We start from the raw sequence: 15,809 nt of genomic DNA on the forward strand, positions 1-15,809 counted from the left end.
CCCTGGCATATTCTTTGTGGGGCAGCAACAAAATACGCATGAAATCGGTCAGTCACATATTCGTCACTATCCTAATACTTAGTATGCTTGTGCAATGACTCATTCGGCAAACGTCTAGCTCTCATCACAGTCGTCCAAACAAAGCAGCGGTGTCAAACTACACATGGTTGCTATCATTGCCGCCACGCTCACCGGCTGAAAAAAAATTGGAGGCTGTGACGTTCAAGGACCACGTGACTCGTCGTACTGCACCTACTCTGCTTTTCAGGCGACAGCACTGCCAACTGCTCCTGACTGCTCTCGGCGCAGCAAAAGCACTCTCGCTCTGCCATTGGATGACAGTGCTCCTGCACCTGTTCGACCACTGAAACACGCCGGCTCTGAAGAGAGCACTTTAAGCGTGCTTTTGAGTACTCCTGCTCTTTCAATGGAATTCGCCATTAGATTCCATGGCACTCACTTTGTGAACCCCTGCTCTACAGGGTGCAGGTCACCTCACTGAATGGCTGTCAGTACGATTAAATTCTTGCTGTACAATTCTGTTTTACTGCGAAAGCTATTATGAGATCAGATTTATCAGAACACGGGTCAGGCGCGACGCTGTAGTTGTCATCCGCCCCCTACGTTGTCCGTAACCAGTATCAAAAGAAAAAGAAACTCGGTAAATAAAAACGCTAATGATACAATGGGATTCGAACCAGGGTCCGCTGCATGCCAGCCCAGTATTTTATCACAGAGCCACGCCAGTGCTTAGAACTCATTTCTAAACTGGCGTTAGGCGTGTGGCGGTTTGGGCTAGTTGGTATGACATGATGTCAGTTATAGCGCGAGAACAGAATGACGACAAAGGGACAAGAAGGAGATGTCTGCTTCGTCTCCTCCTTGTCCCTTTGGCATTGTTCTGCTCTCGTGCTATAACTATCATCACGGCCTTAGGCAGGCTTGATGTCGGAAAAGGAATCCCGTTAATATGAGTAATAAAGTGGTTTAAACATCAACAAACTAGCCAGGTGTCGCACAATGCGAATTGCATGCGAGTGCGTCGTCCAATGCTCCATCCCATTAGAAAACTTGCTCTTGGTCAACTGTTGTGCATACCCATCTCAGGCCTAATTCTTTGTCATCGTCAGTCACTGCATAAAAAATTGCACAAAAGTACTAACAAGTGTGTAGTGGATACTTCGCTTTTCCAAAGACGAAGGATAGCATAGTGAATGATTGCCAACTACACAAAAATTATGATTATTTATAACGTAGAGGGTACCTGGCAGTGTGCTCATAGCAGTGAGTTTAGAAAAGGCTCTGAAAAGCCACTTTTCTAGCTTTCGCTGTGACTGTGATGCACACTCCACGCAGGCCCGACGTTTTGTTTGGCATGTTTACATAAAATGTGAGAAAAAAAAAGGGACACAGGAGATGCAATGAAACACCCTTAGTGTACCCCATCTCTGTGAATAAAGAAAAAAAATCATATTCCATTTATCTCGCGCCGAAAATAAAAATATACAGCAAGCTAAAGCACCGACTGAGTGCATGTTCTTTATTCTTCTTTTGGATAAATTGCTTACAGTGCCACTACTATAGATGCATTCTTCCAGCAGATAATAAGAAAACAGAACAAAGTGGCTGCATTTATTTTGAAGGTGAGCACTGTGATAGAGTGCAGGGGATTCAATGTAGATGGAGTGCACAGAATTCGAAGTGAAGCAAGTTAGAAGGTAATGAAGAAGAAGCTGGCGGGGGGGGGGGGGGGGGGGATGGAATGCAGCCACAGAGATGGTTGGTAGCGTGCTAGGAAAGAGAAAAAAAGTCACAGTGGTGACAGATACGATAGAGAGTATTACTAAATGGGCAGGCTATCAGAACCTCAGATATCCTTGCAAATCTCAGTGGAGTCCATCTAGAAAGTTATGAGTTGACTAAATTTCTATACCGTGTCCCCCCATTGAACTTTTATTAACACATAGCTGGTCTGGCGATATCTCCCCTGTGCCCATACTGCAAAGAAACAGTAACAATTGAGCATTAGTTTATATCATGACGAAATTATTAATAAATTCAAAAGCATTCTAGTTATTGCGTTTTCCACAGTAGGTTTCAGTTTAATTGCAGATAATTTTCTCAGTTTTGGCGCCTCCGGCTCGGTACATTGCCATAGAAACGTATTTGATGCAATATGTAATATTTCAAGAACCTAAATGCATGCCAATATAACGTCCACTTTAATATACTATTCATGATGAACATTATGATATAACTGGTAATGTGAATGAATGTTGGACATATATTCGATTTTGATCGGGTGAGGTAAACTCGACTGTCAGTGGTCTACTCAAAATTTCAGCACTATGATACAGTATTAGCCCTCCTTTTATTTTATTGATTCATCTTTATTGTATTATCATTTTATTTTTGAAAGATTCTTTTGAAAGATTATTTTTTGAAAGATTCTTTCTTTTCTTTGTTCTTCTTAGTGAGAGACTGACAGTCATATAGCGTTCACGTGTAGGCGACTACAAGCTTTCTTGGCCACTACAACACAGTGGGTATGTGCCAGTGTTTACAGGCAGCAAAAAACAAGCAAGCAAGAGGAAGACGAGTCATGCATCAGGGCGATCGGCTTCCGGACCTGAGCCAAGGCTTCTACCTCCGTGATCCAATGACCTGAGGGGCTCCATGGGTACCTGGCTGCGCTGACAATCTCGTGCTTCTGGACAGGCCTGAGCAGTCGGATTTCGGGCTCGAGCTCAGACGAGGCTGTCCGATCGGGACTCTACTTCAGAGCCAGCGCTTCAAATGCAGCGTCAACCAGCCCGCTTCAAATGGGGTGTCAACCCAGCGTCTACCAGGAGCCTAGGAAGGCTGCTGATACAACCGGTCGTGTACATGCACAACGCCAACGGCAACGACAAATGTATCAACCTCCATGCTTTGCGCCGGGCGTCCAGCCATTGATGTTGGTGAGGCCCTGCCACTCCTCTAATCTATGCGACTAACCATTTCGTGAGAACTGTGTATTGAACTCGAAGAATCAGGGACTAACCCCCGAATGCAGAGATGTTACTTGGCTCGCGACTTGAACTTAACTTGAGCAAGTCGGCGTGAAGCAAGCAGCGGACTTCAAAACGCTTAAGTCAGCCTTCGCGTTTCATAGATGCTCAGGCTGTCTTACTTGGTCAAGTCAAGAACGAGCTTCAAAGTAGAAACACGCTGCTCGCCTGCTAACGAGGGTAATAATGAAGTTGTTCATGTAAGGCATGCATTACAGTAAAAAAAGACCACACGTTTTAAAATAACTATAAAAACGAAGGGCCACAAGCATATTCTTGCCATTTTACGGCTAACGAGCAGCACATGGTGCCTGCCGCCACAGCGATGTGCAGTGTTGCTTCTGTAAAGCGTTCGTTGCTCGCTGGTATTAATGGCCACCCAAATGCGGCGCGTTTCTCCACGGTTGCTTGTTTGGATGCGAAACAAGCATCGCGTTGGGTTCTTTCGTCGTTTTTTTTTTTTTTTTCAATCGAACGCCATGGCATGTATTTGTGCTGACCTGGCTCACGAGGTGACACGATTTTCACGGTATTTGCCTTGCTGTTCACCTGTGTGCATGCCTGTAGTGGGCTAGGTGGCAGTTATTATGAAAAAAAAAAAACTAGTTCTGGGAACAAATGTGATTCGTATCGTTTTGTTAAGCTTGGTAAACAAGAAAAAAAGCGCGGGTCAGAACATTGCCCTCAGCAGAATTTTGTCTCGCGGGGTGCAGCAGTGTCTCACTGCATGATGGTGAAGCAGATAAAAAAAACCCGTGATAGGGGCACGTCTTTTTTATGTCTGTGTAATTTTACGTAGCGTTGTGCTACAAGCGATGCCTTTGTGAGCGAGAAACAGCACCCTAGACGGGACAAAAGGATAGACGAGGCACACAGACACAGCACCGAGTCAATTTTTTTACCGAAAAAGACGGAAAATGTCGTCGTGTTATAGAAAAACAGAAATAGCCTTTTCTTACGGAACACTTCGGGGCAAGGTTCCTTTTGGCATTGCATAAGTGGTTGCCAGACTGGGAGGGTCAGTGTTGCCAGACTGCCGCTAAATTTGACTGCAAAATGTTTTTCCTATAGTTGTGGCTTCTTCGTGAGAATTTGGTGCCATCCGCGGTGCATTTCGCGAACGAGCGGCGCTGGCCGTTTTAAATAACGAAATGAACCGCGCCTAGCGGTAGTCGAGTGTGGCGCTGCCGTGCAATTAAGAGGTCATTTTAATTAACCGAATGAACCGCGCCTAGCAGAAGTCGAGCGCGGCGCTGCCGTGCAAACAAGAGGCCAATTTAATTAACGGAATGAACCACGCCTAGCAGAAGTAGAGCGCGGCGCTGCCGTGCAATTAAGAGGCCGTTTTGATTAACGGAATGAACCGCGCACTACAGAATTCGCTTTATTTACGGAATGAACCGCGCCTAGCAGAAGTCGAGCGTGGCGCTGCTGTGCAATTAAGAGGCCGTTTTAATTAACGGAATGAACCGTGCCTAGCAGAAGTGCAGTTCATTCCGATAATTAAATTGGTCTCCTAATTGCACGGCAGCACCACGCTCGACTTCTGCTAGGCTCGGTTCATTCCGTTAATTAGCTCCCATTTCCGCGTCGTCGACACAGGGGCTATTAATACGCACATGTGTGTAGTCGACACAACCTGTAACGGCAGGGAACTCAGCCACTTCATAAAAGTCCCACATAACTATAGAAAGTGCCGCCGGCAGCGGAAAGCGCACCAGCATCCCGTACAGGTGCTTTGCGATGAGTAGCGTAACTTTTCCGACTGCACGGCACACTGTCGACTATGGAATGCGGACGAGATTTCCGGTGACTGGTTGGAATGTGCAGCGCCGTGAAACCTGAGAGCCATCAGTAGCTGTAACACTGGAGGCACGGGCTGTCTTCGGTTGTCGCCACTTTCATGGAGCGGCAACATAACCGGCAGCTGCCCCACGGTGTTCTTCGTGAATCTGTACTGGGCGTGGAATTTGTGGCTCGTCGTACAACTTCATCGGATTTCCTCGGTCACGTAAAGCGGGTCCAATAATCTTCGGCAGGCAGTGCACCTCAGAAAATGCTACGCTAGTGGCGAGGCAAGTAAACTGCAAAGCAGCCACCCTCCGCACAACGTCCATTCGAGAGGTGGCCATGTTGGAATAACGCATGAAGTCGCTTTCAAGCTAGCCCCGCAGCTGACTTGAAACTTGTCCTGACTTCGAACGAGCCAAGTCATCTTCAAACCGTCCGCAAGTTCGAGAACGATTTATGGCGACCGGCAAGACTGTCTTGAGTCAAGAAGGAGTCAAGTACGAGTCAAGTAACATCTCTGCATTCGGGGGTAAGCTATAAAAAGTGCATCTCCTTGTAACGTTTGTCTAAGGGTTGAATTGGTTGGCGTTATTGTAATCTTTCATCTTTGTTGGGGTTACATGCTCTTGTGGTATTGCTAATAAATCTTTGTTCTAAACAAGCTCATCCTTTGGGGAGTGTCCTGAGGTGGCTCCTTGGACACTACAATTGAATAAAAAGACTGCACATTATGTGAAGCAAAACCACAACGTTACAAGCGCACGCCACACAGTAATAATGAGTAAATAAAATTGCAGTTATCCACTAGTGCCTGGGTTTATGCAAGCACCACATGTTGTCAGCAATAAGTTGATAAACCCATTGCTAAGAATAATGATGAGGCAACTCTAGAGGCACAGTAGTAGCAGAGGCCTAGATTGTGTCATTGAAAGAGACTGCATTTCGAGTACAATATCTCTTCCGTAGTAGTAGTATTTATGACCATACCTATTAGCTAAAAATGTGTGTCAGCTCCCATGTGTTACTCTAACCAGTTCGAAATGTAGTGTGAAATTAGTAAACATGCTTTTATTAGGCACCTAGCCCTCATCTACCTTCATCGTGCTGGGTGTAGCTGCAGAGGATCACTATGAGACACTAACATATCTGATTCGGTGGACTGCATTATGGCAGCCTTTTCAATTTTTGTTTGCTCGGACTAGACATAGCTGATAACAGATTGCACCCTCACTTCCCACAAAATCCGACTACATGTTTTTACACAAAAGTAAATAATGTGATGTCTGACTTCTATATACAAAGATATTTATTTACACTCTAATCATGATTAATTACCGATATGCATAAATTAACATATTGCCATGATCCTTTCCTCAAGTTTTGTTGTCACCTTGTTACACTACGTTCAGTGCAAACCGCTTCTATGATGTTCGAGAAGCTTCCAGGCTTTAGTAGATCGTTTTGTTAAGATTACGCCCACTTCAGGAAAGTCAAAGATTATTCAAGAACCTAGGTCGCCGCTAGTGATAACGCTAGAATATTCGATGGCAAGGGTATAAATGGCAACACGATTCGCCGCTTGTCAGTTGATTGACAGCCAACGCTCTGTTCGACGCTATCAGTGCCAGTGTCTTACTTTCCTTTTGCGTGGCCACAAGTTTGGCCCGAATAAACAGTTTCTCCTTCGACCTGGAATCTGGTCCCTTCGTTCACGTCACGACCCCGTAAAATCTGGTGGAGGTGCTGCTTCGTTCATGCACCAGACACCCCCGTCAAGCCCTCAACCCAGCCCACGTCGCAAAGAAGACACTGACGCTAGCCACGAGCACCGAACAAGCCACAGGCAGCAGGGTTTGCCTCCGGAGTACGGGCCTCTGCAAGACAAGGCACGGAAAATCAAGGCCATGACCTTGACCGCGGCAACGATGACAACTGCTGCGCCACAGCGCATAATCGTGATGCAGCAGCCAAGGGAACCACCTATTTTCCATGGGTCATCATTCGAAGTCCTGGAGACCTGGCTAGAGACCGATGATTGAGTAGCCGCCCTTAACCACTGGGACGCAGAAGAGAAGCTCTGATGCGTCTACTTTTATCTGGAAGAGGCGGCAAGGACCTGCTTCGAAAATCAGGAGTTTGCCCTTCAAATATGGAATCTTTTCTGCGGCTTATTTTTGCAAACGTTCACGAGCGTCGCTCGCAAAGAGAAGGCTGCTGCATTGCTTGAGACCCGGGTGCAGCTGCCCAATGAAAATGTCACCATTTTCACGAAAGAAATGACCACCCTCTTCCGTCATGCTGACCCCGACATGTCCGAGGAGAAGAAAGTCCATTTGCTCATACAAGGGGTAACGCACAACCTCTTCGCTGGGCTGGTGCGGAACCCACCAAAAACCGTTCAAAAGTTTGTCTCAGAGGCCACACAATTGAGAAGACTAGAAATGCGTACCCACCAGTATGATCGCTGATCGATGCAAGACAGCACAGCTGTTCATGCTCTCGGCTCCGACGACATACATGAAACGATCCAAGCGATCGTACGAGACGAGCTGTGTAAATAAATTGTTGCCGGCCTCGCAGCATCCCGTCGACCCGATCACCGACGCTGTATGCAAGGAAGTCCAGCAATTTTTCCAAAAACCCGAACCAGCGCAGCCTGAGCCACAAGCTATGAGCTATGCTGCAGCAGCCCGTCGTCATGCCCATCCTCCCCGTCCACGACAAATGCCGCCCCGTCACACTTCCATCCCCAGACGCCACCGCCACCACCAACATCCTACCGTTCGCCAGCGGGGCGGCGCAGCGCACCGAGGAAAACTGACATTTGGCAGGCACCTGTGAACCACCCGCTCTGCTACCACTGCGGCGAGGCCGGGCACACCTACTGCCGTTGCCAGTACCGACAAATGGGCCTACGGGGCTTCGACATCAACGCACCGTGCCCACAATGTGGTGAACAACCGCATGACATCGCCGACTACCTCACGGGAGCACAGTCGACGACCTTATTGTTTGCCGTCGCCAGGCCGCTACGCCTCACCGCACCGTGAGCAGTACACCTGCTCTGTTCGGGGCCGATCTCAGAGCCCTTACTCGGAAAACTAAGGGCAGCAACCGATGGAGGTGCGGTTGCCGTCCGACTAACTACTGAAGATCCTCTGCCGCTGCAAACACCACAAAATTGAAAGCACCAGCCGCAAAACAAAAAGGGTCTTGACGTCCAACCTTCACAGCCTGCAGAAGACGTCACGACGCAATGTGGAAGCAGCGGAGCAAACCGTCGTAGCCGTGATCCAACACCGCGACCCCATAGCAACTTAGAAGTGTGGCAGCTTGGGCTAGTTGGTATGACATGACGATAGTTATAGCGCGAGAACAGAACGACGACACAAAGACAAGAAGGACACGAGCACTAACTTCCAACTGAGTTTATTGCGCAGAGCGCGAAAATATATACAGGAGACGGTAAACCAGTCGACAAAAACCATGTGGCACAAAGTAAAGAAAAAAACAAAATCACAGAAAAAGGCAAAGAAAAGTCTATAAGGAAACGAAACAGAAAAGTAAAGGTAATATAACTACTTGCGCGCACCGAAACCTTTGAGGAACCTTAGTTCCTTCTCGGACAGAGACACGGAGGGCTTGCTAATGCATGATACCTGTTCGCGCGCCATCTGCGCGGCCTCGCCAGGCGACGAAGTAGCAACCTCGACATTCCCATCGACGGCCACAGCGTCACAGCTCTTGTCGACACCGGAGGCTACCGACTATTCCATCATCAGTGGGATTTTTGCCGCGAAGTTGAATAAAGTTAGGATCGCTTGGGAAGGCCCGAAAATCCGCACAGCCGGAGGTCACCTAGTAGCACCAGCGGGAATCTGCGCAGCCAGAGTAACCATTAACAGCCGCATTTATCCCGCAAGCTTCGTCGTACTGCAGCATTGCTCGAGAGATGTTATTCTTGGAATGGACTTCCTGAACCTCCACGGTGCGGTCATCGACCTGAGAGCAAAGTTGATAACACTATCCACAGAAAAAGTACTACCGCCACGCACGCCATCAGGAAGCCGTGCCCAGAATGTGCTGGAAGAAGAAGTCACCGTCCCTCCTCGCTCAAGCGTCATCATTTCCGTCGACACCCCAAAACCAAAAGACTTCGAAAGCGTCCTTAAAAGAAATCAGCACCTATTCCTCAACTGCAATATTTGTGTTGCAAGAGAAATCGTTGAGCTACGGGGAGGAAAAGCAACAGTTATGCTCACTAATTTCAGCAACGAGTACAAACACGTGAACAAAGGTACAACGGTCGGCCACATCGACGAAATTATGGAAGGCACCGATGCTTTCGCCCTCGCGATTCTACAGAACCTACTCCGTGGGACAAAGCTCCTCACCCAGCTTTTGACGTCCATCCGAGCCTTCCGATGCATAAGCAAGAACAGCTCAAGGCCCTGCTCCTGCAATACAAGGACTGCATTTCGTTGTCGTCGAAAATTCGCCAGACCACAGTCGCAAAACATCGCATAATAACATAGAAAAATGCCAGACTACTACGGCAGAGCCCCTTCAAAGTTTTGACGCAAGAACACGAGGCCGTTAAAAAAAACAAGTCGACGAAATGTGACCCGATGACATCATCCAACCGCCTAAAAGTTCGTGGGCATCACCCGTGGTGTTTGTGAAAAAGAAGGACGGAACCCTACCTTTTGCATCGATTATCACCACCTAAACAAAATCACAAAAAAATATGTCTATCCTCTCTCCCAAATAGACGATGCCTTGGATCGACTCCACAGCACGAAATACTTTTCGTCGATGGATCTTAAGACAGGCTACTAGCAAATCGAAATCGACGAGAGAGACCGAGAAAAAAACGGCGTTTATAACACTAGACGACCTTTTTTAGTTCAAGGTCATGCCCTTTGGTTTTTGCTCGGCACCTGCGACTTTTTAACATGTTATGGACACAGTGCTAGCAGGATTGAAGTGGCAGACTTGTCTCGTTTACATAGACGACGTCGTGTTTTCCTCAAGCTTCGACGAGCCTCTTCGGCACCTTGAAACTGTACTTCAAGCCATCAAGACTTCCGGACTCACCCTGAAGCCAGAAAAATGCCGCTTTGCTTTCAGAGAACTTTTGTTCTTGGGCCACGTGATAAGCGAATCCGGAGTAAGACTTGATCCACAGAAGAGAGCCGCCATTGCTGCATTTCCGCCACCCTCCGTCAAAAAAGGCCATGCGTCGATTTCTCGGCCTGTGCGCCTATTACAGGCGCTTTGTCAAAAACTTTTCCCCATCACCGAGCCACCTTACGAAAATTAATGTGAAGTTAGAGTGGGAAACCTCACAGGAGGAAGCATTTGAAAACTAAAACAACGCTTACAGACGCCTCCATTACTCGCGCACTTCGATGAAAATGCCGAAACAGAAGTGCAACTGACCCAAGCAGCGTAGGACTTGGCGCCGTCCTTATGCAGAAAACTGACAGACTGTCAAAGGTTATTTGTTACGCTAACCGCTCACTACCAAGGCTGAAAGCAATTATTCCTCAATAGAAAAGGAGTGTCTCGCCATCATCTGAACGATGTCAAAGTTTTGTCCTTACCTCTACGGCAGGGCCGTCAAAGTTGTGAGTGACCACACCACATGAAGGACCCTTCAGGTGGCCTTGCGCGATAGAGCCTGAGACTTCAAGAATACGACACTGCCGTGATTTACAAGTCCAACAGAAAGCACTCCGATGCCGACTGCCTGTCATGAGCCCCCGTCGACCCACCGCCGCCCGAAGACCTGAATGACGACTGCTTTTTGGGAACGATAACAACCGACGACTTCACTGAATGCCAGTGGGCTGACCCGGAACATAGGGGCCTAATCAAATAGGGCAGGACTTCAATTGTTCCGAAGGTATTCAAAGGGGCACTTAAGTCATTTTCACTGAGAAATGACCTTCTGCAAAAGAACCTCTCACCACTTTGAGACAAGTACCTTCTTGTGGTGCCTTTAGCTCTGCGACCAGAACTCCTCCAGGCCCTGCACGATGATCCAATGACAGGACACCTTGGTATTTCGTGCACACTCGCAAGGATACAAGAAAGGTACTACTGGTCGCGCCTTACCGCTGACGTCGCTCTTTTCATGAGGACATGCTGAGACTGTCAGGGATGGAAACACCGCCGACAAGGCCAGCAGGCTTTCTTCAGCCAATCGAACCACCTCGCCGACCATTCCAACAAATCGGGATGGACCTACCGGGGCCATTTCCGACGTCGAATTTGGGAAACAAATGGATCGTTGTAGCTACCGACTACCTCAACCGCTACGCCGAAACAAAGGCCCTCCCCAAAGGTAGCGTCAAAGAGGTAGTTAAGTTCTTCGTTGAGAATATCGTTCTTCGTCATGACGGCCCAGAGATTGTCATCACTGATAAAGGTACGGCCTTTACTGCTGATTTGACTCTAACGATCTCGAGACATAGCCAGACAAGCCATGGCCGCATCACTGCCTACGACCCACAGACAAATGGTCTCACCAAGCGGCTAAACAAGGCAATTTCCGACATGCTGGCCATGTACGTCGACGTCGAACACAACACGTGGGACGCCATCCTTCCGTACGTGACCTTCGCGTATAATACGGCCGTCCAAGAATTGACGCAGATGACACTGAACAAGTTGGTCAATGGAAGGAGCTTGGCAACAACCCTCGACGCTACGCTTCCAAACTTCGCTGACAAAAAGGACCTCGACGTCACCAATTACCTTCAGCGAACGAAAGAAGCTCATCAACTCGCCCGCCTGCGCATCAAGAATGAGAAGGTGACCGGCAGGCGCCATTACAATCTTCGACGAAGCTTCATTGAGTACCAGCTCGGGGACCGTGTCTGGGTATGGACGCCGATACGCCAACGTGGCCCCAGTGAAAAACTTCTGTGATGGTACTACAGACCATACAGAGTAGTTAGACATCTCGGCCCGCTTGACTACAAGGTCGTTCCTAACAGCATTACGAACTCGTCAACGGCGCCATGATCGACCTGAAGTCGTCCATGTCGTGCACCTCAAGCCATTTCATGCGCGAACCTGACGACTGCATTTTGTTGTTGTTGCTGTATTTATTGTTTATTGTTTTTATTATTGTACCTTCGTCTTTTGTTAAAGCATTGGGACAATGCCTTTTTCAGAGGGGGGCAATGCCACATTCCTTAAGTTTTGTTATCGCTCCGTTACACTACGTTCACCGCAAACCGCACCTATGATGTTCGAGAAGCTTCGAGGCTTTATTAGATCATTTTGTTGAGATTACGCCCACTTCGAGAATGTAACAGATTATTCGAGAACCTTCGATGGCAAGGATATTAATGCCGACACGATTAGCAATAATAGAATAGCATAGAATAATAAAATAGAATAGAATAGCAATAGAATAATAGAATGATAGAATAATAGAATAGAATAGAATAGCAATAAACTGTTACAGTGCAGTCATTCAACCATTACCTAAAAAAGTGTTGCACAGCCATTTTGATGTCTACAACGATGCGCCACCTTTGTTTGCCTAGAACCAGCAGAAGAAAAATTTTTGGAAGCAGTACTCTTTGAGCAGAGCCTTTAAATTGTGAAGCCACGCAAATAAAAATATAAGAAAAGATACAAGCAAACTAACCTATTCTTTAAGGGGAAAAAAAATTGAAATAGAAACTACGGTGTGCAAGGGGTCGGTACAGGGAACAGATTTACCACTGATGGTGTGTATATGCAAAAGCTTTCATGCGCCTGCTCATAATCTAAACAAATTAAACTGTTCCGAGCTAAAATATTCAGAGAAAAGAAAGCCACGATGTTGCTAGTGTTGAAAAACTTTCCACACAATTTTCCAAGATGTCACTAGGTATATGATCAAACTTCTTTTTTGCCGAGCTAAAGGAATGTAAAATTTTAACTGGGTCTATTACAACTAGGTAAATTATAACTGGGTCGTGAAAAGAACATCAGCTGCCCAGTTATAATTTTCACTCGCTCAAAAAGCATCAGGCACGCCACTCCCTAAACATTTTGGAGCAATATATTTAGTCTATATTTATAACGCCCATTCGCCATCCGACAATTAATGACTCCTAAACCAACAATGCAGCACCACCAGCCACCATGGGGACAAACTAGGTGACATCATCTTAAGACATTTGAAATCATAAGCACACTACTAAACTTTGTTTGCTTTAAAATTATAGATTTACATGGAAGCTAGGAAGTAATAAATATGGCAAGTTTTTAGTTCACAGTATCACTCAAACCTGGGAAGTTGTCAGCATTCTTACACAGGTGGAGGAATACGAGAGATGTTATAACAGCACCTGCCCCGCATTCTAGTGGTTTACGACAGATCACGCGCTCCTTATCGCTCTATCAGTTCAGGGTGATACATAAGGGCAAATGCAGTGAACACTAATTGTGTAACATTGTATAGCAATAAAATTATTTTCGCATGATTGGCATGTTGTGTCTTTCACCGTCTTTAAAGGCAGAAAACGAGTATCATTCCCAAGAAGACTTGCACTCTGTCTGGCAGTGCAAGACACAATATATTTTGCCCATCACAGATTCGCAAAACTATCTTTGCCACAAGAAGCCACGCGAAAGCAACACACGTGAACAAGCACAAGCAGAGAAGTATTCACAACTGCACGCAATGTGTGTGAACAATGGCCATCCATAGAGTAGCAGTAACCCTAGGCCCGAACTTACAGCACTACCTCTTTGAGGTTGGCTAAATACACAATAGCATTAGCACTATAAAGTGCTGCCGTTGAGAGACCCTTGATACTTGCAACAAGATGGAAAGGTGGGCTAGTTGCTAATTCATGATGGTTCAGCCAACTGGGAGCGCGGGGGTAAACACAGACACAAAGCAAAGAAAAGGCACACAGCATGAGCGCTCATAGAGGCACACAGCATGGAGAAGAGGCACACAGCATGAGCGCTCATGCTGTGTGCCTCTTCTTTGCTTTGTGTCTGTGTTTACCCCCGCGCTCCTAATTCGCTGAACCCTTGATACTCCTTTACCGTGGTAACATACGAAGATGCAGCTTGGGAAGGTTGAACGATTCGAAAAGCTTGTATGCCTAATATCATTACGCGCCACAGTTGCAATACGATGTCCCGAACCTCAGTAAACTACGGTTCAGCGGCCCTCACCACATCGCCATGAACTGTTAGCAAAAAAAACTTTTTATTAGCTGAAAAGACGATGAATATGAACAATTCAGTTGAGGAGAGCGTGCACTGTAAAATCAAAATTGTGTTTTAATCATTTTTTAAATGAACGGTCAAGATTCCAAGTACACACGTAGCTAAAATTATCTGAAAACGATCTTGGGAGGCACATACTGCTGGGCTAGTTATAGACCACTGCTTTGGTGCGAACAGGACGCAGAACACATTGTTATGCTGTGGCGATGTAGTCCATGACATCATCTTTTGTTTTGCTGGAAACTCCCATGTGTAACTGGTGACACAGTTGTTCCATTGCAAGGGTCAAGTTACCTTTTGCAGTAGTACGACTATTTTCATTAACAAATAGATCAAAATAGTAAACTGTTCTCAAAGGTCTTATATAAGGCAATGAAAACAATACACACCTCAGAGACAGGTGCTTCAGCCTGTGGAATCTCCACACAGGGGGACTCCTGCACTTCCTGTTCAGGCAAATGTGAGTTGGAATCTCCAGCATCCTCACAGGCCTTGAAGTAATCATGGTCAAGCAGCACCAAAACGTTTTCTTCCCCGTCATTTGATACACAATGCAAGTTGCACGTCTGTTGGTTTGGCAAGAAGATGGGAGACCGGGATTTTCTGCCAATTGCAAGTGTCACAAGTTCCTCACACTCTTCGGTCGTCAGCTCTGGCGTACAAGGAAAAGGCAGCTTATACTCGTGCACAAGAAACGCTTGGTGTTTGCAAAAGCCACCCTGGATGCCTGGCCAGCAGGTGCAGAGGCCCAGGTCATAGTGTATCGTGCATTCTCTGCGGTTGTGGACATTCCTGAAGGAGAACTCGTTTTCACCATCCTTGTGAATGACCGACCTGCCCAGGGAAGCACCCGCCGTCTGGCTGCTAAGAAGCCTTTCGAGGCTTGTCAAACAAGAGCCTCCCCACTGGTGGTCGGCATAGGAGATGGGGCGGCTATGCTGCAGAATCCTTGCTTTCAAGTATGCCTCACACTCGGTGGCAATAAAGTCCAGTAATGCCACTGCATTATATAGCAGCATTTTGCTCAGAAGGACGTCCTTGAGGATCCGTACGGAGACTTCAGAATAGGCAGCCACATCCCAGTTCTCTGCAGTGAGATTGACACGACTTGGAAGTGACCACTCCCTTTCACGAGCGAAGAAAGCCCGAAGCTGCTCCATGTAGACTTTATGGTTGCATCGACACAGCTCCTCCTTGGCTCGTGCGAGTTCTTCGTGTGACTTAGCATTTAGGACCTACAGGCACAGAGAGGTACAATAGTATTCAATTATTGATGAGAGCATCATCTGTTATTTAAAATGACATTTGTAACATCAGCCAATCAATGTATTATCATTAAAAGCTTCAAGCTTATAACAATGCTTGACTGGAGCAATGTGATTAGGTCACAGTGTATTATGCAAAATGTTGCTAAACAGTGATATACACAGCTGCTCTATGAAGCAATGGTTCCCGTAAATTGAGGCTCTGGCAGCTTCTGTTGTCCATTCAGATAGTATTAATAGTAGTCATTGCTGAGGTTCAACGTCCCAACACCCCCATATCATTATGAGAGACGCCGTAACTAAAGGGTCCAGAAATTTCTACTACGCAGGGTTCGCACTCCTAAATTTAAGTACATGAGCCTCAAGCATATTCGCCTTCATCGAAAATGTGGCCGCTGTTGCCAGGATTCGAACCTGTGACCAGTAGGTCAGCAGTCGAGCACTTTAACCACTA

The 15,809-nt window shown here is 46.8% G+C and overlaps 1 protein-coding gene across 1 annotated transcript in view; it reads right to left on the reverse strand.

Moving 5' to 3' along the window:
• The window catches only part of LOC119170736 (uncharacterized), a 61,765-nt gene that overhangs the window by 1,202 nt on the left and 44,754 nt on the right, over nucleotides 1–15,809 (reverse strand). The window contains exon 5 of the mRNA XM_037421986.2: nucleotides 14,480–15,325. Coding sequence (XP_037277883.2) covers nucleotides 14,480–15,325 — 846 coding nt within the window. The remainder of the gene's footprint in view (nucleotides 1–14,479; nucleotides 15,326–15,809) is intronic.

This window comes from Rhipicephalus microplus, chromosome 2, assembly GCF_043290135.1.
Source record: "Rhipicephalus microplus isolate Deutch F79 chromosome 2, USDA_Rmic, whole genome shotgun sequence".
In the NCBI taxonomy this organism is placed as follows: domain Eukaryota; kingdom Metazoa; phylum Arthropoda; class Arachnida; order Ixodida; family Ixodidae; genus Rhipicephalus; species Rhipicephalus microplus.